Source organism: Rhizophagus irregularis, chromosome 30, assembly GCF_026210795.1.
Source record: "Rhizophagus irregularis chromosome 30, complete sequence".
Classification (NCBI taxonomy): Eukaryota; Fungi; Glomeromycota; class Glomeromycetes; order Glomerales; family Glomeraceae; genus Rhizophagus; species Rhizophagus irregularis.
The window spans coordinates 2,689,805-2,712,839 of record NC_089458.1 but is presented as its reverse complement, the minus strand read 5'-3'; the positions used below and the strand labels follow the sequence as shown (position 1 = coordinate 2,712,839).

The 23,035-nt window shown below is 26.6% G+C and overlaps 7 protein-coding genes across 7 annotated transcripts; 4 read left to right on the top strand and 3 right to left on the bottom strand.

The window, feature by feature from the left end:
* Nucleotides 1-97: 97 nt before the first annotated feature.
* On the top strand, nucleotides 98-2,867 carry OCT59_022016 (uncharacterized protein). The gene is made up of 5 exons (XM_066146897.1): nucleotides 98-330; nucleotides 412-550; nucleotides 629-765; nucleotides 840-920; nucleotides 999-2,867. The coding sequence occupies exons 3-5, from the start codon at nucleotides 633-635 to the stop codon at nucleotides 1,535-1,537; spliced, it is 753 nt and encodes a 250-aa protein (XP_066005994.1). The 5' UTR covers nucleotides 98-330; nucleotides 412-550; nucleotides 629-632; the 3' UTR covers nucleotides 1,538-2,867.
* A 289-nt stretch (nucleotides 2,868-3,156) lies between these two features.
* Nucleotides 3,157-4,504, bottom strand: OCT59_022015 (uncharacterized protein). The gene is made up of 4 exons (XM_025313122.2): nucleotides 4,409-4,504; nucleotides 4,319-4,341; nucleotides 3,838-4,239; nucleotides 3,157-3,747 (listed from the first exon to the last, which is right to left on the bottom strand). The coding sequence occupies exons 1-4, from the start codon at nucleotides 4,438-4,440 to the stop codon at nucleotides 3,299-3,301; spliced, it is 906 nt and encodes a 301-aa protein (XP_025188165.1). The 5' UTR covers nucleotides 4,441-4,504; the 3' UTR covers nucleotides 3,157-3,298.
* A 130-nt stretch (nucleotides 4,505-4,634) lies between these two features.
* Nucleotides 4,635-6,734, top strand: OCT59_022014 (uncharacterized protein; the record flags this gene model as incomplete). Its single annotated transcript, XM_066146896.1, has 11 exons — nucleotides 4,635-4,659; nucleotides 4,730-4,791; nucleotides 4,856-4,968; nucleotides 5,037-5,118; nucleotides 5,199-5,348; nucleotides 5,448-5,549; nucleotides 5,615-5,711; nucleotides 5,784-5,854; nucleotides 5,919-6,167; nucleotides 6,243-6,272; nucleotides 6,347-6,734. The coding sequence occupies 11 exons, from the start codon at nucleotides 4,635-4,637 to the stop codon at nucleotides 6,383-6,385; spliced, it is 1,020 nt and encodes a 339-aa protein (XP_066005993.1). The 3' UTR covers nucleotides 6,386-6,734.
* On the bottom strand, nucleotides 6,611-7,473 carry OCT59_022013 (uncharacterized protein). The gene is made up of 3 exons (XM_025313124.2): nucleotides 7,269-7,473; nucleotides 6,959-7,195; nucleotides 6,611-6,883 (listed from the first exon to the last, which is right to left on the bottom strand). The coding sequence occupies exons 1-3, from the start codon at nucleotides 7,294-7,296 to the stop codon at nucleotides 6,648-6,650; spliced, it is 501 nt and encodes a 166-aa protein (XP_025188167.2). The 5' UTR covers nucleotides 7,297-7,473; the 3' UTR covers nucleotides 6,611-6,647.
* Nucleotides 7,474-7,953: 480 nt separating this feature from the next.
* Nucleotides 7,954-10,984, top strand: OCT59_022012 (uncharacterized protein; the record flags this gene model as incomplete). The annotated part of the gene is made up of 8 exons (XM_066146895.1): nucleotides 7,954-8,002; nucleotides 8,076-8,131; nucleotides 8,218-8,543; nucleotides 8,622-8,749; nucleotides 8,825-8,913; nucleotides 8,992-9,105; nucleotides 9,184-9,321; nucleotides 9,403-10,984. 8 exons carry the CDS (start codon nucleotides 7,954-7,956, stop codon nucleotides 10,708-10,710), a joined length of 2,208 nt encoding a protein of 735 aa, XP_066005992.1. The 3' UTR covers nucleotides 10,711-10,984.
* Nucleotides 10,985-12,443: 1,459 nt separating this feature from the next.
* OCT59_022011 (uncharacterized protein) lies at nucleotides 12,444-12,998 on the top strand (the record flags this gene model as incomplete). Its single annotated transcript, XM_025329959.2, has 1 exon — nucleotides 12,444-12,998. The coding sequence occupies one exon, from the start codon at nucleotides 12,444-12,446 to the stop codon at nucleotides 12,996-12,998; it is 555 nt and encodes a 184-aa protein (XP_025188169.2).
* A 2,282-nt stretch (nucleotides 12,999-15,280) lies between these two features.
* OCT59_022010 (uncharacterized protein) lies at nucleotides 15,281-16,101 on the bottom strand (the record flags this gene model as incomplete). Its single annotated transcript, XM_025324064.2, has 3 exons — nucleotides 15,281-15,514; nucleotides 15,632-15,982; nucleotides 16,084-16,101. 3 exons carry the CDS (start codon nucleotides 16,099-16,101, stop codon nucleotides 15,281-15,283), a joined length of 603 nt encoding a protein of 200 aa, XP_025188170.2.
* Between the last annotated feature and the right edge of the window lie 6,934 nt (nucleotides 16,102-23,035).

The window sequence follows — 23,035 nt, the reverse complement described above, 5'->3', positions numbered from 1 at the left end:
TTACGTCACAACTGCCCAACTGCCTAAAGAATATGATTTATGTGTAACGTTTACAGACATAAATATCATATAACGATTCTTTTATTTTTGTTCTTTAGTTTCTTATCCTCTTTTATGTAGATAATTGTTGTAGGTGTAATGATGGACGGTAGTGTAAGTCATTTGGTTAATCATACTATTTACAAGATTTATCAATGGATTAGTGATGGCGCTCTTGACCTTAATTCGCGTTTCCAAAGAGGTGAATATTTTTTATTATTTATTTTGTTCAAATATTTCATTTCTGTAATATTTAACACTTTGTAATTATTTCAGGTGAAGTGTGGGGAGGTAAATATCGTGGAATTTTCTTGGTGATTTGCGGAAATTTTTGTTTATATATTGTTTTACATATTATTTGATAATTTTTAGAGAAAGAACAATCATTTTTGATCGATACCATAGTCGAAAAATATTACATACCACCATTAATCTTTTCAGTACATAAGCAAAATAACAATTTAGTACGCGTTTGCATCGATGGTAAGCAACGATTAATTGCTATTAAAAAGTAAGTATTAATTTCTTAATTTTATCAGAATTTCTATTTCCTTACTTACATTTATATCTCTCTTTTTACGTTAAATAGATTTATGAATAATGAGATAGCGCATATGAATCCAAGGACGGGCGCAAAAACTTTTTATAATCTTTCTAGTGATAATTGTGATCAATTTTTGGATGATTATGATCGCTTAAAGTTTGACTACTCTGAATTGGAATGTGGTAAGTAATAAGGACATGTAAACTTATATCATCATTCGAAATATATTAACTTTGATATTTTTTTTAAAAAATAGTTGAATATCATGATCTTACTCTGGAAGAAGAACATGAAATATTTAAACGCATCCAATTAGGAAAGAAATTAACTATTGCTGGTAAATATTATATTAAGGTACTATTTTTTTTATATTATTAATTTTTTTAAAAAATTTTCCATTACGTGATTTTCTCAGAAAAATTACAAACGATTACTACACCGATGGCAGATTTCATTTACGAGTTGATTTCTCTTTATCCAGAGATATGTTCTATGATGTCTCATTCAGCATCACGACCTTTTCGTTTATTTGCTCACGTAATATTTTTATTGGAGAATGAACCAACAAAATTTTGGACTTCACAAGTAATAATTAATGAATATATCAACCAATCACAATCAATTATGTTTCGTAATGATTTTAAACAATCTTATATAAAATTATTTAATAAATTCACTAATTTAATTGAATTAAATGACATTAGTGATTTATTAAACAAAATTACTCCTACTGAGTTTATTTTTATTTGTTGGTTATTAAAAAAATATAATACTTTTACGGAAGATGAATATTATTATTGGATCGATAAAATGAAACGACATACAAGAAAAAAATTTAATAATGATATTAGATTAACTCCGAGAGTTTATAATACACTTAGAAAATTTATTTTGAACATCAATTACAAAAATGGAGAGAATTGTAAACATGAAGAGGATGTTGATGATGAATAATAATCTAGATTGGTGAAACTTGGAAAGAAAATAATGATAGGGAATAGTAATGATCGATGATGGTGACAGTGTGAACAATTTATATAGCATTCAATTCTTATAACTTAGGATTAGTATACCACAACATTTGTATATATTTGAATAAACATCAATAACAATTTGCATCAAGTATTACTTATAAAATTTTTGTATTTTGAATAGAATTATATGTATAAACATTATAAAAAATTTGTAAATTATGATATACTATAAATTATAAAGAAAATTAATGCATCCTAAATTGTAAATATTATTTAATTATTTGATGCTGATAATTTTGGTTTTAGAAATTTGATAATAATCAATTCTTCAGGTAAAGCTAAGTCTGTTTCAAAAAGAACTATTTTTTTTTTATTAGAAATACTTTTTCTGTCTCTATTACTTTATCACATTTATTTTAGAGCTTCTATTTGACTATTCCTTTGAAATAGTAAACAGCTAGTTAAATTACAGTATATATACTTTTAGCTATAAATTTCAGTTCATTTTCCATTGGTCAATTATTCTTACCTTATGTACTGATGCATTGCCATTAAGTAAACACTATTTTTTAAAAGATCTATATACACAGAACTTGTAATCTTACCGGAAATTTATGTTAAAGGTCTTAAATTATTTTTTTTTTGCGATTATTAACATCTTGGTTTCCTGACTTTTACTGTTGGAAACTTGGAATTAAACAATCTATAATTATATTTTCCTCCGATCAATCCGGAAATAGATATTATATTTAAGTATTGGGGCTGTTCTCGATCAATATCAAATCGAATGTTCGATTCGAAACAATGGAAGCTCATTTGATGTGAACATAATCGATCATCGAAGCTAGAAATTGTCATATCAATCTGGTGCGACATAAAATTTTAATTATACACAAACCCGAATAACAAATAACTATGGTTAATTTCATCCATCTGGATAATATACGTGAAATCATGAAGAACGTTGGTGAGCAGATTCTAGTAAAAGTTTAACATCGTATGGAATAAAAGGCAATAAGGACTTGGAAAAAAGCTTCTTTTGAAAGAAAACAGAAGGGGAAGAAGTTGAAATAGAATAAATAGTTACAAAATTGAGAAATCAGAACAGACAATGGAAATATATTCAGTTGATATAATTTCATTTATTCTGATCTCATGTTTGCAGTACTATTGTAATTTATAATAATATTTGGTCCATTTTAATATGTGAGTGAACTCACAGACTAGATAGAAATCCATACGATTTTTCGACAAGAAATTACAAAATCGATCTATTTTGTAAAATATCAATGACAAAATAACAGAGCCACAATATTACCTTCTTGACCCTCGTGTTACCACATATATTGTGTTACATATAGGAGGGATGTCGTACAGTGTCAAAAAGGCCACAATGCGTAATATGTTAATGTGTATTATGTATTATGCGAATTTTTGATTGCCAAAATATTTGATTTCCGGGCGTGTAAAAATTAAGATGATCTCCGTTTAATTTTAATAGTCCGAAACTATTTAGCTTTAAATGCTAATTTTGTTGCCAAAATGAATATTTATTAGGATTTGCAAAGAACTGAACAGAGACAACCCTTTGGTCAGTTTGATGTTAAGAAAGTTCATAATATATTTGAAATAAAAGTCTGTTTATTATTATATGAAAGCTAAAATCAAGTAAAGGTTTTTGAGATTACAATTGGTAGATTTTTTAAATTTTATTATAAAAAGATTAAAAAGATTATTAAAGTTATTTCTTTTTATTAATACCCTTTCTTTTGCTTTTTCCTTTAACATCAGAAAAATCAGAAGAAATATCTTCCATTTCAATTGTATCATCATCATCATTAATAGTGGGGCTTCTTTTGCCAAATTTAATCAATAATCTATTTTCAATATCATCCAATTCCCAATTATGAGTTGTTAATTCAAGATTTTCACTCTCGGCTAAAAAAAGTTTATGGAAATCTTGAGGCTGACCAGTTGGAGATGCACCCATTTGAGACATCGCAGCCATATCACGCATACCATCAGCAGCATTATCTTCACCCAATAGTAAAGTAAAAATACTTCTTAAACCAAATAAATTTAAGAAATACCAAGATAATGAAGAAACCCAAGTTACATCCATATCAGGAGTTTCAACACCACGTTGTAACATTGATTTAAATCGTAGTGTAAGTGGAAATGGCAACTTTACTATTATAAAGGAAAGAGAATTGTAAAGTTAAAGAATTTAATTTAAAGAATTTGAAGTCCCATCTTAATTAAGAATTTTTATATACTCACTTAAAACAAACCCAGAAAAAAAGAAATTAATCCAACCCATAATAATAGTTTGTGGAATAATCATGGCAAAATTTTTTTTCATTCCTTCCATCATCATTTCCATACCGGCAGGATCAGTCATAGGATTAACTGCATGATTTGCTGCAGCAGGATTTTTTAAATAATCTCCTCTTTTATATGCTTCGGAGAGAAAAGTTTTCCTTATGAAAAATGAATTATTTTGTATGTGATTTCCATAATTTCTTAAAGTAACTCCTCTTGTTAATGCTTTTGTTTCTCTAATTGCTTTTAATCCTGGTTTTTTACCCGTACCCCCTCCTATTAGTACTGTAACTTGGTCTCTAAATATTCCTACTAACACCATAACTACCATAATTGGTATTAATACCCAATCCCGAATTTCTGTTATATGTGATGTAATAAAGTATTAGGTTTAGATAATGGCTTTTAAAGAGCTTAAAGAAAGAGTTTCATAACATACCCGGATCTAAGTATAACGCCTGACTATATTTATAAGAAAATGAAACATTAGTTTGATATAAAAGAAAAGTAAGTAAAATAAACCTTTTACCTCTCAGCTATACTTGCTAACGGCTGTGCCATCGTGTCAAAAATAATGTCAAAATAAAAAGCTTTGAAGTATAATAATTGAAAGTAATTGAATATCAACCAAAAATAATCTAGTAAAATTGCTACTTACGTCATCTTCATTCAGGTGACCTTATCTGTTAGATTATCATTTACAAATTTACTAAATTTTTACTCGAATATTTTTCGTTTTAGTTACGTAGAACCAAATGTGTCAAAGGTCGATTAAGAAAGGTAAAATACTAGCTTAAAATTTACTTATTACGTGTTTTATTAAACAAATCGAATTTCAAATTTGTATTAGAAAGGAACATTTTATTTATGAAGGAAGATGATTTTTGTTCAGAAAGAAAGCTCTCTCGACAAGTAAGTTAGCGAGAGGCGTGTTTTTGTATTTTTCTCTGTCTCAATATTATAAGTAAAAGGGTAGGAATTCGGTGAATTACGGCACAAAACGATTTCTTGTTACAAAGTTTTACCGAAACGTGGTAGTGATTTATTGGAAATGCTCCAAACGGACGTGCTATCAACAGGATGTTATGGGTAATTGGATAAAAAAAAAAAATTTAAAATCATTGAACCGATTAAAAACATTTAATATTTATTATTAGGATTGATGAATTATTACAAGGAGGATTACATCCGGGAGAAGTTACAGAAATCAGTGGAGAAACAGCTACAGGAAAAACCCAGGTTGTGAAATAATTTAAAAATTCCCTGATTAATAAATCTTTATCATAAATAGCAAATTAATAATCTTGAGCACATTTCAGCTTGCTTTTTCAGCAACACTTACAACTATATGTGCAAATAAGAACAACAAAGTCTTATTCATTGACACTGTATCTACATTTTCGGCTGAGCGAATAAGAACGTTATTTTTAGAAAGTGACCGGTTTGATCATTCAAGATGTCAAGGAATGGCACGTCACAACTTTCTAGATTATATTTAATTATGATGGAACATCTCGAATGAATGAATGAATGGACATTAATATTTTTTTTTCCCTTTCGCTTGATAGGGGGAAGAAGATGTCATGAATAGAATTCGAATTGCTAAATGTTTTGATGTATATGCTGTAATGGAATTTATAGAGGACCTGAGAGACCACTTAGAAAATAAGGTATGAGTTTAAAATATTTTTTAAAAAATTTTATAATGTATTAAGAGCTTAAAATTGTATTTTAGGATAAAGATGACAACGTTTATACAAACGTAAAGTTAATCATCATTGATTCTTTCGCGGCAATTTTTTCACCACTTTTGGGAGTCACGCAAACTCAAGGTTTAAACATGTTTTTTAAATTCATAAACGTAACTTATCCTAAGTCATTCCGATTCAATTTATGAAATAAAGGACACTCGCTAATGATAACATTAACACGGATACTTCGGAATTTGGCGAAGGAGTACAACATAGCGGTTCTGGTAAATTCACTGTTCCATACTTATATCATTCTTTTTTTGTAACTAATTGATATTTTTAATTTAGGTGATAAATGCAGCTATTGCATCGAACCCAAACAATCCCATTTCTGTTTTCTCTTCAACAAAATCAAAACCTAGTTTGGGTATGTCTTGGACATTTATGCCCGATGTTCAATTATATTTGACTCATTGTGTAGAAAATAAGATAGAAAACGAAAAGAACATACAGCAGAATTATGTATACACAAATCGAAAAGAAATTGAAGTTATAATGAAGCCAAAGATATGCGAGGTACATAGATCAAGGAATGGGGTATGTATTATCTTGGAAGTGAATTTTGTATATTAAATATATCATTGATTTGACATTATATTATTATATTTAAAGCAAATGGGAAAATGGTGTATCTTTTATATGGTAAAAGAACTTTTTTTTTTGTTATTTACGATAATATATACATTTATTTATGCTAATTGATTATATAAATTTAGGGTGGAAACGAACTTTTTACACATGATGATATAATATGATGTACAATTCTCTAGATCTCTTGTTGTTGAAAGTGTAGATTGTAAATATAAAAGTCAATACAATATAAAATATCGAACATACATTATCCTTTTCCAATTTAAAGTATGTATGGGTAATTAAGTATGTAAGTATGTACTGATTTTGAAAATACTTTTTCCTTTTTTAGAAACAAAGTCAGTAATATGTGACGTCATATATTGTGTAGTAAAATCACCTTAGTTAATTTAGTTAACAAAGCTTTTCTAAATGGAAAACAAAAATTTATTTATTTTTAATTTGCGAAGTCAAATTTTCTACCATGCGTATTCTATTAAACGAATTAATCATACATACTAACGGTATAAGGAAATAAGGAAAGTAAAAAAAAATTAAAAGATTTCTTTGTGAATTAGTTAATCCCCCATGTTCATTAAATAACAACTCAACAAGGCAAGTAAATGTTGTGGTTGTGACATGACTAGAGTAAATCAGCATCGGAAGTCGAATTGTTGCAGTATCTTTTATGAAATGAACTATTTTTAATTATTATATAATTATTATTTTATTATTAAATTTAAAGTAAATTATACTACCTTTCCATAATCCAATAGAGACGTAAAAGAAAAACGGTAAATGAATTAAAAATTCAATATGAGCGAAACCTTTAAACCAAATGGGTGAATTAACAAAAAATGGGTCATTGAAATTTTCTGTGTACCATTGATTAATCGATTTAAGAAAATTTGGTGCTAATGGTGACAATACAAGATAGGAATCCAAAAATATTGTCGGAAAAATATGAGTAACGAAGTAAACAAAGAAAATTAAATCTAAATATAAGCAAAAGATTTTAGTAAATATTGCGCAAAGTTGAAATAAATAAATAAGCAAAAAAAATGTTACCTAGAGGACGAGAGGTTATCGAAGTCATGGTCACGTTGTAAAAATTTAAGCTTCTTTTTTAAACTTTGTGTTAATACTAATTCAAACCTTGTGTCATAATAAATTTTTGCATAATAATAACATGCATAAAATAGAAATCGCTAATAAAAAAAATTCCTTGTTTCCTTGTAAATTATCATCGATTAAAAGAATTGAACTGTATCACAAAAGCGTATCACTAATGTCTATAATGTTATATTGTTGGTTGATTACGGGGTAAGTATCAGTTTGTTTATGAACAACCCTTGTGTAAGGTGTCTAAACGAGTAATGTTACCAACCCATTTTTGCAATTTCAATTCAAATCATATCTTGCCTTTTTTCCGCTTTCTCCTCGCTTGACCACTTAATAGTGGTTGTTTTATTTCGTAGCGCGTCTATGATCTTTATTGCGTTACATTATTCCACTTCCTCTACTCATACTTCAAATTCTACATATATAAGTTCGGCGGGCCGTTGTCTATATATTTATTGACGCTTATACAATCTTTCTTATTATCGTTTATTTTCATATTTATTACAGTCATTAAGTCTTTCTATGTACAATTATTTATTTATAGAACTGTATAGAAAAAATATTTATTTCATTGACTTCTGTAAAATTGTATTATAGTTTCATTCTGTAAACTTACAACATAAACGCAATAATGGGTGCCGGCTGTTGTAAAGAAGAGGAAATTGACTTCGATGCTGAAGGTAAACAATCATATATTAATGATATATTCATTACATTAAATTAATGCTAACCTATTTATTCTTTAAATTGCAGTTGAATTATCTCATTTTCATTTACTAAGATCTGTAGGAAAAGGTGCTTTTGGCAAGGTTCGTTTAAATTCAATATCACTAATTCTTAATCATTTTTTTTATAAATTATTTAAATTAATTTAAAAAACAAAATAATCATTTAGGTTCGTGTTGTTCAACACAAACAAACAAAAACTTTATATGCACTTAAATACATTAACAAAGCAAAATGCATAAAAATGCGTGCTGTTGAAAATATCATACAAGAAAGACGCTTACTGGAGGAGATTGAATATAATTTAGTGTGTAATTTAAGATACGCATTCCAAGATGACGAAAATTTATTTATGGTTCTTGATTTGATGTTGGGTGGTGATTTGAGATTTCATCTTGAAAGACAGGGTAGTTTGAAGGAAGAAGTAGTAAAATTTTATGTTGCTGAAGTCAGTTTGGGTTTACATTATTTACATTCAAAGAAAATTGTGCATAGGTAAGCATAGTTGGGATGATATTTTATTTTTAAAAAAACTATAAAATAATTTATGTACACATAATCTTAAAAATATAGGGATTTAAAACCTGATAATGTTCTTTTGGATGAAAAAGGTCATGCCCATTTGACTGATTTTAATATTGCAGTGCATTTCAACGAAAGAAAACCCCTTACATCTGTAGCTGGTTCAATGGCCTATATGGGTATTTATTTTACATTATAAATGCTATGTTAAAAATAAAAAATTATCTAAGGCAATTTTTTTACATATCAAAAAGCTCCAGAGATATTGATGAAAAAAGGATATTTTGACTCAGTGGACTGGTGGTCGTTAGGAGTTGTAATGTATGAATTACTTTTTAGCAAGGTAAATTAAATTTATTTTTAAAAGCTTTATTATTTTTGATTATAAAATATCTCACAAATTTATTGTTAATTATTTTAGCGACCATTTCGTGGAAAAACTAATCCTCAATTAACACAAGCAATATTAAAAGATCCTCTCATATTTCCAGATAATGTCTCAGTTTCTGAAGAATGTCTAGATTGTATAAGAAGAGTATGTTGAAATAGATACTTTTATTTTATTGTTATTTTCAAATTTTATTTAAATTGACGGTTCTTGTCGATATTATAGTTTTGTGAACGAGATATAACGAAACGTTTAGGATGTGGACCTAATGGAATAGAAGATATTAAACGACATCCTTGGTTTGTAGGTATTGAATGGGATAAACTTAATACAAAATTAGCCGACCCTCCGTTCGTTCCTGATGTAAGATTTGAATTTCCTCTTTTATATATCTTAAAAAAAAAAAAATTTCACATTTTAATAACATCATCATTTGATTTTTAGTCTAAGAGAGCAAATTTTGATGCTACACACGAATTAGAGGAACTTCTACTAGAAGATAATCCTCTTAAAGCCAAAAAACGAGCTAATCCTAATCAAGATCTTAGTGAACTATCCAGAGAAATGCGAATGATGGAAGAAAAATTCCTTGTATACGACTTTACCAAGATGCGTAGGAGAAGTTATTATCATAATAATAATAATGGTATGCAGGAAAGAAGAGCTAGCGCGTCTACGAGACGAAAAAGTGGTAGTAGAAGCAGCGGAAGCTCTACGGCAGTTGATCGGTTAACGAGCAATTCTTCAAGTCTTACAAATATGAACGTTAGTATGGATACTAATGCACCCCTTTTACCAATTCACCCACCTTCGGTAAAATTAGTTACACACGGGCGTCAGGGGTCAGATTTAAGTGCTATTGGTTATATTGATGAGCACAAGGAAAAAAACAGAGAATGGTTAAATGAAAGACCATCTTCACCCCCACACCGTGAAAACAGACGAATGTCTGGATTTGGATTTGGAACAATGCCATCTAATGAAAGAATAAGTCCAATAGGTGCACCGCACGAGTCGGATTATTATTCAATGAAATCTAATCCGGCGGGTAGAATCTCGCCTTCATCATCTATAACAATAGATAACCATAGGATAGATAACCATAAACGAAGTCAATCAGCATATTCTACACAAGTAAATACGTCATCATTATCACCACCACCACGAGTTCAATCCCCTGTACAAAAAATATACAGTTCTACATCTCCATCTTCATCACGGCCCAGTTCTCCGAATCCACAACCTTCGCATTCTGGTCGATCCTCTTCGCCACGGTTAATAGCACAAAACCTATCTAATACAAATTCTTTAAATAATTCACCTACGGAACCTCTTCCAAGTCAAGGTCTTACGTCTCCACCTCAACTTCCACCCCCTAATGTTCCACTTCCCCTGCCACCAAATACATTTTCAGCATCTTCATCCTCAACATTAGTGAATTCTAATTTAAGCATAAGTGCCTATAATCAATCGGCATCATCCTCAAGGGTTCGTTCGTTGTCCCCTCCTTCAACTAATAAAAGACCTACAATATTGACGGAACCATTACCAACCAGTAATAAACTTATAAGGGGAAATTCCAGCGAGACTGTTTCAACAAATGGAACTTCTGTAAGCGGTAGTATTTCATCAGAAAATCCTAATGGTAGTGTTGGTAGTGGTTTAAGTGCTAGTGGACATTATCGAAACCCCAGTAATGTTAGCACTGGTTCCGGCGCACTAAGTGCCGTAGGTGTACCAGTAGGTTTATGATCTTCCATATATACCATATATATAAGCCTTCGTATTAAGTATATTAACGCAGAAGGCAAACTTGTATAAAAAAGACTATTTTAAAAACCTTAGATGGGTATAAAAAAGTTCTTTATTTTGTTATTCTTTTTATTATTATTTAAATTCTAATATACGTATATATTTTATTTTTGTTTTGTTATGTATGAAAAAAAAAACTTATTGTAACAAAATTATATTTTAATATTAAATTTAATAAGTATTTTATAATAAACTGTTAATATTTAAAAGAACTAAAAGTTATTAGTTATTATAGGTTTATATAATAACTAATGCAAAAAATTATTGGTATCTTATTAAAAGTAATGAAAAAAGTAAATACATGCCTACCTGTCAAAAGTATCCTAGATAGTTCTATTAAATATCTGTTTAATTACATTATTTTGACAACTAGTGACCAGAATTTAATGGTTTATAATTCATTGGACCTTTCTAATCAAAATGCAGTATTTTCATATTTCTAGAATAATAGATCAGAAAATTATTTGCAAATATTTAAAAACTGTAAAATGCAAATAACTTACTATCTATTAATTTTAAAGATATAAAAAGATATAACCATATTTCATTTTTTAAAATCAATAAAAAAGAAAATAATATAAAATTTATATATAACAAAATTGAAATTTTTCAAAATTAAAAAAGTTAATATCTTTAAAATTGTTAAATCAGAAATTATTTACAAATATTTAAAATAGCAAAATGCAAATTAGACTTGGATGCCAAAACCTATAAGTGCTGAAACATATTTAGAATTTAACATATGCCAAAATATAGTTTTAGAATTTTACCAAAATCCTAAATCCTAAATCCCAAATTTTAAACTACAGTAACACCTCTATAAGTGCACCTTCTATAAGTGCACTCTCTCTTTATATACACACCATAGTCCGGTCCCAAGCTTGGGACTTAAAACTAAGTGCACTCCTTTCATGTTCTGCACGTGCAAGCAATTCTGAGTCCCGGATATATTGGAATACCCTCCATAAGTGCATTTATGTAACTATTGACCAATATCAATAAAACAGTTAATTATTAAAATAGATGGATTGATTTATTATTTGTATATATTATGGCGTTTTTATACATTTCTGAAAATAACATTGTTTGATTTCTAATAATTCTATTAAAAAAATCAAATTATTTTGTATAACAGTATAAGTGATTGCTGTGAACTATAATTACAATAAATTCAAATGTAATGCTCTTGTTTCACTTTTATTAATACATTAGTGCATTTAAGATAAGTTGAAATCAGTTAAAAACATGTGAACATTTGTTTGGTTAATAATTCTAAATTAGTATAGTTGAGAAAGATTTTTTTAAAGAGATTATATTTACAAGAAAATAGCACATGATGCAAACCCCCATAGAATAAAAAGTAGATTGTTGGATTCTTGTCATGTATCTAAATTAAGAAAAAAAAATGATAATTTCATCATTATATAATAATATTGAAATTAGCCATATGTTCTATATGTTCCTAAAAATGTCTGTCAAAAGAACCATTCTTATTGAAATATAAAAGCACATATGGGCTAATCTGATGCATCAACCAAATGTCACATGGCAAAACAATGTGATAAAATCGTGATTATTATGATCACTCAAAATTTGGATATGATTGGCTAATTATTTGAAAATCAAAATTACCGTGATTTGTGAAACAGGTCTAATTTTTATTCTTTAGAACAATGAACGCCAAGAATAAAAAAAGCTCTTTTAATAAAACTACGTGTTCTTTATGTCAATTTACTGACAATTCAACCCGTCTCTATACAAAAACTAAACTTTCTTTACACCAAAAACAACTACATCCCAATAATCGCGTTGTTCCACATATACAACAACTTTTACTTGATAGTATTTCTGATACTCAAGTTCGAAGTTTTTGGAGTTCCTTGCTAGTCAGAATTGAAAAAAAGCTTTCATATCACCGTTCCAAAAGTGGAGTCAGGCAATTGACATGCGAACCATTTAGTGAAGAATTATTTGTTAAAATTTTTTCTAATGAGGAAAGCTTCACCTATATACCTTATTTAAAAAAATATAAATGCGTATTTACGGGAGAAGCGGGAGGATATAACCGATTAGGATACTTATTTGATTGTAAAGATTGGGGAGAAAAAAATCACGTTAGCGGAGCAAAGGCTTATGTGTTTATGGAGAATGAAAAGCGGAAAAAGGATGTAACTTTTATTTGGTCTGATTTTGTAGTAACGAAATTCGTGATGGCAAAAAACCTTTAATTTTACGTAGTCCAAAATTGGTGGTTTCTTTTACAATTTCTGCCGGTTATTTTGTTTAAAGTCAAGAGGATGATACTGATGCAAACATTTTTAAGAAATGCGAAGAATGTATTATGAGTGATAACTCAAATAATGGTACGTTTTATTTAATTAAAGCTAATAATAATTTGTTTTATTAAAATTAATTCCATTTTTAAAATATAGAACCAAATTTTTATTTAGAAATTAACATTTAATTTTGTATATATGTTTTTCTTATTTTACGTTATAAAATTTCTCATATTGTTAAAATGTCATTTATAAAAGCTAACAATAGAATAAAATTTTTCGATAATCTTTCATATTTTTCACAATAAAAGATATTTTATATTAGTTGTATAATATTTTATAATTTTTTTTTATTTTTTTATAATTATATAAAAAATCAAGGATTTGAACGGATGATTCTTTGTTTAATACATCGGGGTGTATCATTAATTAAGTAGTATAATTGTCTATTTTCAAACGACATGATATCATGTAAAACGGAATGATTGTTGTTATTATTTCCTCCTCCCATAGTTGTCCCCCCAAAAAATAATTTCACCTAAAAATAAAAAAATAAATAATTAGTAATTTAACGCCAAGCAATTAAGTTACAATTAAATCATACATGTAAATGATTTTTCTTTTCTATACTTGAAGTAGAAAACTGTCTCATATTTAATCCTTTATGTTGTAATTTCCTTAAAAATTCTGGAATATGAAATACAAAAATATGCATATATGGAGTTATATCAGTAGGATTAAACATGCCTCTCTTTTGATTGATAGAATTTGATTTTCTGATAGTAGGTTCACAAAACAACTTGATCCAATTTTTCGCATTAACCTCAAAAGAGTCAATTTCAGCATCAGTAAATGAATCCTTGCGTAAAAATTGATATAAACTAAAGAATTCTTTCCATAAAAATGATATTTTTCTTCCACGATTACCAGCAATAAATTTTTTACGTCAAAATATTGTAACATTATCAATTTATCAGGTCCAGTCAAAGATGTCCAATCCCAAGACTTTCCTTTGGATTTTGATTCAAAAAACTGGAAATATGTCAAACCAATTCTTTGCATTTCCTTTTCAATTAAAATTTTGATAGCCTTTTTAAATTCATTTAAATCGATCATTAAATCTCGGAATAGACAATCCATTAAAACATCAGTTATTCTTAACATGACATGTAATTCGTCAGGGATCCAATGATCAAGTTCGATTATTGGAAAAAGACTTGGATGTTCAATACCTAAATAAATTCAACCTTTTGCAATATTAGTAATAGTAGAATTATTATCACAGACTCTTTTATCAATATCAATTTTTATATAAATAAACTATCAAATAAATACCTTTCTTATTTTCTGAAATATTCCATTGTAAATTTAAGTTTCCACGTGAATCTTTTGGGCATTCACAAAATAAACAAAAATATTTTGAATTTGCTGCTTTTAATCCTTTAACGAGAGCCTATAAATTTCCAATCCCCACTAAAGTAAAATTCAATGCTCCATGTAATGTTATCTTGGTCAATAAATCCAGCACTTTTTAAAGAATCTAATTCATTACTGAATTTTGAGACCGCAATAGAAAGTTTTTCATATTGTTCTTTACCTATGTATAATAGGATACTTGATAAAATTTAAAATTAGAATACAATAAATAAATTACATTTATTTAATAAAAATAGATTTTACCAATATTGTTTATCGGGTTTTAATACTTAATCTCCTTCATTAAGTAAGCGCATTGTAAACATAACGTGAGAATATTTATTTGTAACTATATGACCGTCACCACCAAATTTTAATTTAATATTATCGCCAATATTTAAAATTGATTTTTTTTTCCAAATTGGTATCAAAGTATTTAATAAATCTTTAATAGAACGATAAGAACAAATTCCACTTTGATCATTAGTTAAAGAAAAATTAGAATTTACAGAATTATTATTAGAAAAATTATTAGAAGAATTATTAGAATTATTTTGTACATTATCTAATTCTATTTTACAATTATAAATTGGAATGATTGTTTCCATATATTTAGAAATTTCATTTCGCCTATTACTAATTTGATATTCTCTTTCAAGATTTGGACTAATAGCTGCCAAATGTCTATACCCATCTCTTGGTATTAGTGCTTCATCACATGCACAAACAACCGCATCCTGACGAATTCTAGTAAAATCTAAATTAACTTTTGATAGATCAATCCCAACTATTTCATCACCAATTTCAAGTTCAATATATCAAATTTTTGTGTTATCAAAATTTTGTTGTTTTAAAATTATTTGTGATGCCCTTTCAATACTATCTTTAGCTAGTAATTTTATACGCTTGTTTTGTTGTGAACGTGATGTAAGAGCAGTGAAAGAATTTTTACGATTGATAGGTATCAAAATAGATTTTTGTGCTTCAATTAAACAAGGAATATCAAAACTAAATAGAATAGTTCCAGAAATACGAGTTTTTTTATTTAATAGCTAAATATTTTTTTTTTAAAAAAAAAATAAAATAAAATAAAATACAATTAACAAACAAATTCAATATAAATAATGAACAAAATAAAAATGATTAAATATAAAAATTCAATAAATTACCATTAAAAAGTCTTTGCCAACACCCGATGCAGAATTATTATTTGAGATATATCGATCAATACCTTGTGAATCTTTCCAGTTAAGTATAAACTTTACCGTCCCATTAGATGAATAATTTGTTTCACAAATAATGTCATACTCTTCTAAAGTTGTTTCAACTTTATAATTATCTGGTATTTCATATTCAGGGCAATTTTTTGATGTTCTCTTTATTTTTTTTACATTGGAAGGATAAATACCTAACGAATGAATAATGTACTTTCTCAAATGAGATTTGCCACCACTTTCATAATAGATGGTAGTAATTATATTGCTATTTGGATAATTATGAATAAAAGTGCGATTTGAATTCTAACAAAAAAAATAAATAAATAAATAAATAAATAAAACACAACAATAAGTAAAACAAATCAAATAAAAAAAATAGCAATATAATAATTTTTTTTATATACTTGTTCCATATTATCCATTATAACTAACTGAATACTTTAAAAATTACCAAATTGGAACGTAATAGCAAGCGAAATTTGTAAAATATTTCAGGTATCGTTAATGTTAACTCAAAATAAAGAAAAATAAGGGTATTATTTATATACTTTAAATGTTTGTACTTTAAAAATTGGTATATTTTAAAACAAACCCAGTTTATATAATATAAGAATGAATAACCAATAAAACGACGATTCCCCGATGATTCCCCACTATATTGTTTTGTTGAGAGAAAATATTTTCTTTGCTCTCCTATTTGGCGATTATCAATATAGATTGTTTTGTTACACAAATTCCATATATATCCCTCAATTTTATCACCTCGATTATTACTTAAGAGCTGATCCGATTAGCCCATATGAAGAACTTTACGTTTATGCTCATAATAATAAAAACCTGAATTCAGTATGTTGATTGGATTAAAGAAAAATGAAGTGTCAGAATTAATAAGAGCATCATTACTCGTATCATATAAACATCAGATAAATGTCTTAATTCAGATCCAAATACAAAATGGCATAAACCAGTTACCTATCCAGAAGTCAAACTTGCACTTAAGGAGTTCGTATTAAACTATCAGCATCAAACGGTATTAAGTAATACAATCCTTATTAAAAAAGCTAAAATTATTGCAAATGGTTTAGGTATTCCTTAAGATGCATTACAATTTTCCTCAGAATGGCTTTATAAATTCAAGAATTGCAATAGAATTTGCCAACAAAAACTTGAAGAAGAAGCTTCATCTGCTAATGAAGTAATCATCGCTAATGCCTTATCTTTATTAAAAGAACTTTATTCTAATTACCCTCCTAAAAGAATCTATAACATAAATAAAACAGGACTTTTCTATAGGTAAATTTACTAAATTAATTAAAAAAGAATTTTTAAACATCAAATTCATTGTACACGATTATTAATAATTTGTAGGTTAGAATCCAATCAAACACTTGCAATAAAATGACTTTCTGGATATAAAGTGAACAAAAAATGCCTTTTAATTGCATTATATGTAAATGCTAATGGATCACACAAATTAAAACCTTTAATTATTGGAAAATTTAAAAGTCTCGCTGTTTTAAAAACATAAATATTCAAAACATATCTATGATATATCGTAACAATACCAAAGTCTGGATGATCACAATGCTCTTCCAAAAGTGGATTAAAGAATTTGATTGTTAAGTTGGTCTAAAGCATTAAGGCCAACATGTATTACTTTTTCTTGACAATTGTTTCAGTCACAAAATATCTGGCTTTACCTTACAATACTCTATAAAAAGTATTTATATTTAAAATATAATTAAAAACTTTTTAAAATATATTTAAAATATACTTAAAATATACTTAATTTAAAAATTGCGAAATACTTATAATATACTTAAAATGTATTTAAAATTATCTTAAAATATATTTCTAATATATTTAATTTTTGCCCAAATACTTAAAATATACTTAAATTATATTTAAATTAAAATTTAAGTATATTATAGATACAGTCAACTCTCTTTATAGTCACACATTTGGGACAGTCCATATTTGGTAATTATAAAGAGATGTGACTATATAAAAAATTTCTTATATTTGTATATCATAATTCCGGCCCAAAATTAACATAATTTTAGCCAGAATTATACTTAAAACTTTATTGTATCGTAACTTCGTCAATATTAATCGTAGAGAGATGATCTTACCGCCATTCGATTCGTCTTGATGAGACGGTTCTAATGGTATAAAATACGTCGAAATCCAATCACTAGATTAATTTCCGAAATTAAAAAAATATTAATGGTTTTTGTGTAATAACTCTGCCGATATTGATCCTAGAAAGTCGATCTTACTACCATTCGATTCGTCTTGATGAGACGAATCTAATGGTATAAGATACATTGAAATCCAATCACTAGATCAATTTCCGAAATTAAAAAATATTAAATGGTTTTTAAGTAATAACTCCGTCAATATTGATCACAGAGAGATGAGCTTACCACCATTCGATTCGTCTCGATGAGGCGATTCCAACGAGCTATAAATCGTCTTTTTACAATCACTAGGTACCGAGAAATCTAGCAAAATGTTAAATGGCGCAGTAAACGTAAATCAAGAAATATTATAATGCCGATGTTTAACATTTTGTTGAATAACTCGTCAGCCAGTGATCCGAAAAGGATAAAGCTACCACCATTCGATTCGTCTCAGTGAGACGATTCTAACAAGCTATGATACATCTTTGTACGATTATTAGATGCCAAGTTATTTAATATATTCTTTATATAACTGTGATTATAAACGGTTCTTTTTAATATAAGATTTTTGAGAATAGGTGTGATAGTGACTATAGATAGATTGTGACTATATAGAATAGATTTTAATAATAAAGTGTTTTGAACATTCAACTGGTGTGACTATATAGTAAAGCTCCGCACGAGCCGGCTTGAGTCGAGCCACAGTCTGGCTCGGCTTGGCTCGAAAAAAAATTCTGGCCTGAGCCAGAATGAGCCGAGCCATAAAAAATTTCAGCTCGAACTAAAGTGAGCCAAGCCAAGCCATTAAAAACCTGGCTCAAGCCAAGCTAGGCTCGAGCTTTATCTTCAGAAAAACGTTTCGCAACGTTTTTTAATTAAAACATCGAAAAAAAAATGTTGCGAAACATTTTTTTTAAATATAATATTTGAAAAAAACGTTTTCACAACGTTTTTTAATTAAAACATCAAAAAAAATGTTGCGAAATGTTTTTTTCTAACAAAATACTTTGAAAAAAACGTTTTCGCAATATTTTTATTAAAACATTGAAAAAAAACGTTGCAAAACGTTTTTTTTTAAATATATTATTAATAAAAAACGTTTTTAATAAAAAACGTTTTCACAACGTTTTTTTATTAAAAATATCGAAAAACGTTGTCAAACGTTTTTTTTTAAATATAATATTTTGAAAAAACATTTTCGCAACATTTTTTATTAAAATATCGAAAAAAAACGTTGCAAAACGTTTTTTTCTTAAATATATTATTATGAAAAAACATTTCGCGCTGTTTTTTAATTAAAACATTGAAAAAAAATGTTGCAAAACGTTTTTTTAATATAATACTTTGAAAAAAATGTTTCGCAACGTTTTCATTAAAATATCGAAAAAAAACGTTGCAAAACGTTTTTTTAAATATATTATTAATAAAAAACGTTTTCGCAACGTTTTTTTATTAAAAATATCGAAAAAAATGTTGCGAAACGTTTTTTTTAAATATAATATTTTGAAAAAATGTTTTCACAACGTTTTTTATTAAAATATTGAAAAAAACGTTGCAAAACGTTTTTTTCTTAAATATATTATTACGAAAAAACGTTTCACACCATTTTTTATTAGAATATTGAAAAAAAATGTTGCGAAACGTTTTTTTAATATATTATAATACAAAACGTTTCACAATGTTTTTTGTATGATAACTTCTGCCAGCTCAGAGCCTTTTGAGCGAGCTTATTACGGAGCTTTTAGGCTGAGCCTATTATTACCGAGCTCTTTTAGTATGCATTTCAGCCAGTAAATTTCTAATGCAGTTAATCATCGCTTGAAAAGCTCAAGCCATTTCTCGCATTCCAGCTCGGCTTATGCTTTCTTATATAGTAGAATGTGACTATAACGGGAGTGACTATAGAGGGAGTTGACTGTATATTTTTTACATACTTAAAATATTCTTATAATATACTTAAATTTTAATTTAAATATAATTTAAATATATTTTAAGTATATGGGCAAAAATTAAATATATTAGACATATATTTTAAGATAATTTTAAGTATATTTTAGATATATTAAAAATATATTATAAGTATTTTGCAATTTTTAAATTAAGTATATTTTAAATATATTTTAAGTATATTTTAAGTATAATACTTTTTATAGGGATATACTGATATTCATTTTTTGCCTCCAAACATAACTTCAAAAATCCAGCCAATGGATGCTGGAATAATCATGTCATTCAAACAACATTATCATCATTTTCATGTGTGGTAAAGTATATTGTTAGATCTGCTAATTATTACAACATCAAAGTCTAATTGCTTATTTTTAAAGTTGAATGTTGTAATATATAAAAGCAAGTGGGTGTGCAAAAGATTTACACATGGATATTCTGCAGGCTATTCATTATATCATTCAAGCTTGAAATGAGGTTAATGCTAAAATAATTTGTAACTGCTGACCGTCTGCTGGTATCATACAAAAATCCTATTTGATGCAAATATAGATTTAAGAAATATTTCAGAAGATATTCACCAATGTAAAGATTTAATACTTAATGATCTTGCAGATGCACTTCAAGGCATTAATCTTTCCTATCCAATGCAGGCAGAAGAGTTTTTAACATATCTGAAGAAAATGTTGTTTACAAAGTTTCCAAAGATGATCAAATTATTGAAAAACTCATATATCTTTTTAAGAATGCTGACAAGGAGGATATAGAATTAGAAGAAATGGATGATAGCAATGAAAGTTTCATTATTAGTATTAATACTGCAATTAATAGTTTAAAAACTGTACATATATTTCTGCTTCAGCAAGACAATGCGAAAGAGTATATAAAGTTAATAGAAAAGATTGAAAAAATTTTTAAAGTTAAAAAAATAAACTTAATGCGGCAAACTGATTTTAATGTATATTTTTATTAAATAAATATATTTTTTACAAAATGTTTAAATCAGAAAATAATATTAAATAAATAAAATTTTTTAATTGTGTAACATGATTTATTTTTTTATTAGTTGTTCTTTAAGTGCACACCTTTCCTAAGTGCACGTGTATAGTCAGTCCTAAAATGCATGTACTTATAGAGGTATTACTGTAATGTTTTTTCTTTTTCTTTTTGTAAAAATAGACTTTTTGATATTTTTCTAAACTTAGAGGTATAGCCATTCAAAGCAGAAAAGGTATATTTGATATAAGAATATTTTATAATGTTCTTTTTCTTTCTTTTTTTGTAATAAGAATGTTTATCAAAACAATTTTTTCAAAATTTTAGTTTAATCAAAATTTAATCTGAAACTATTTTTTATAATAAAATCAATTGTCTAAACTGTTTTTATGCTTTTTTAAAACTAATTATAATTTAGAAAAGTTTTGGATTTACCAATTTTTTTATTAAAAATAAAGTTTTTGAGTTTCAGATTTTTGAATTTTATCATTAAATGAATTTCAGTTAGCAATACTATTTTGTAAATTTTGAACTGGAATCTTGGAATTGGAGTGGATATATAGAAGATAGAAGTGGAATAATTTTTGGTTTAAAATATATTAATATTTTTTTCTTAGTGTAATCTTAGAACTAAGTGGGTATTGTATATAAAAATAGGAGATAGGAGATAGGAAAATGCTTCAAAATGTTTTACTAATTGTAAATTTAAAATAATTTATTTTTTTTTGTTATTATATTAGTAATAACTTAAGTAAAATAAATTAATAAAAAAAATTTTACTTTAATAATAAGCAAATATATATATTTTATATTAAATAATTTAAATAGTGATGTATATATGTGTAAAAATAAGGTAATTATTTTTTTATTATAAAAATTTCAGGTTACTAAATTATCTAAGGTGACCTGATACTTTTAGGTTAAACAGGTTAAATTAAATCAAAATGAATTGAATTAAACTGAAAAAAAATTTTAATTTAATTCAAAGCTTTAGTTTTGGATTTTGGCAATAGATTTGGATTTTGGCAATAATTTGGAATTTTGATAATGGTTTAAAATTTTAGCAATAATTTGGGATTTTGGTAATGAATTGGGATTTTGACAATAGTTTAGAATTTGGAATTTTGAAAATTATTATATGTCAAAAGTATTTTGATTTTAGTATATAGCATTATAGCTAAAAGGTTTTAGCATCCAAGTATAATGCAAATACAGTAACTTACTATTCTTAATTCTAAAAATCGAAAATACTGTAATTAAATATATTTTAATAAAATAAATTCAATTGTTAAATTCTAATTCCTAATTGCCAAATAAATGTAATTAAAATTTTACAAAAATATTATTTTATTTTAAATATATATGTTATAGAATTTTATTCTATTAAATTTATAACTACTTTTTACTATTGAATTTCAAAAAATAAACTAATTTATTAAAAATGATTTTTTATTTAAAAAACTTATTTTTTTTTGAATTCTGTTGTATATTTATTAAAGAACAAATCATATCTTTACAAATATACAAAAAGTATATAAGAAACTATTTAAACTATTAATATAAAATAAACTATAGTCAAATCTTCATATAGTTACCTAATTGGTTTTCATAAAATCAGTGATTATACAGAAGTATGATTGTATGAAGACTATATAGAAATTTATTAATAAAACTAGTAAAAATGGTATATAAATATATATTGCATTATTGCATAAATGTAATAAATACTATATATAAATATTAAGTAAATAAATTTATTTTAATATTACTATATTTTTATATTATTTATTATTTATTATTTATTAAATGTTATTATTATTAAATGTTATTATTATTAATCTTATTATTATTAAATATTGTTATATTATTAGATTAAATATTATATCATATTATTAAATATTACTAATATATACCAAAAAAACTAAAAAAAATCTGTAATTGAACCTTGCTTTTGAGATTGATGTTCAAATCGCTTGACTATTATAAAGTATTTTCTTTCATATCTTCTATAAAGAATTCATCTATTTTCTACCGCTTAAAAATGTAATTCAAGCCATAAGGATTGTAGTATTATTTTAAGCATTAGATTGTTCTTCTTTAAAATCACTATTATTTTCATTATTTTCATTCTCTTGATCTTGAATTAGTTTAATTATATTATTATCACTTAAAATTTCTTCAATTTCAAATCATAAAAAATTCAAAAAGTATGCAATGAAAATCATATAGA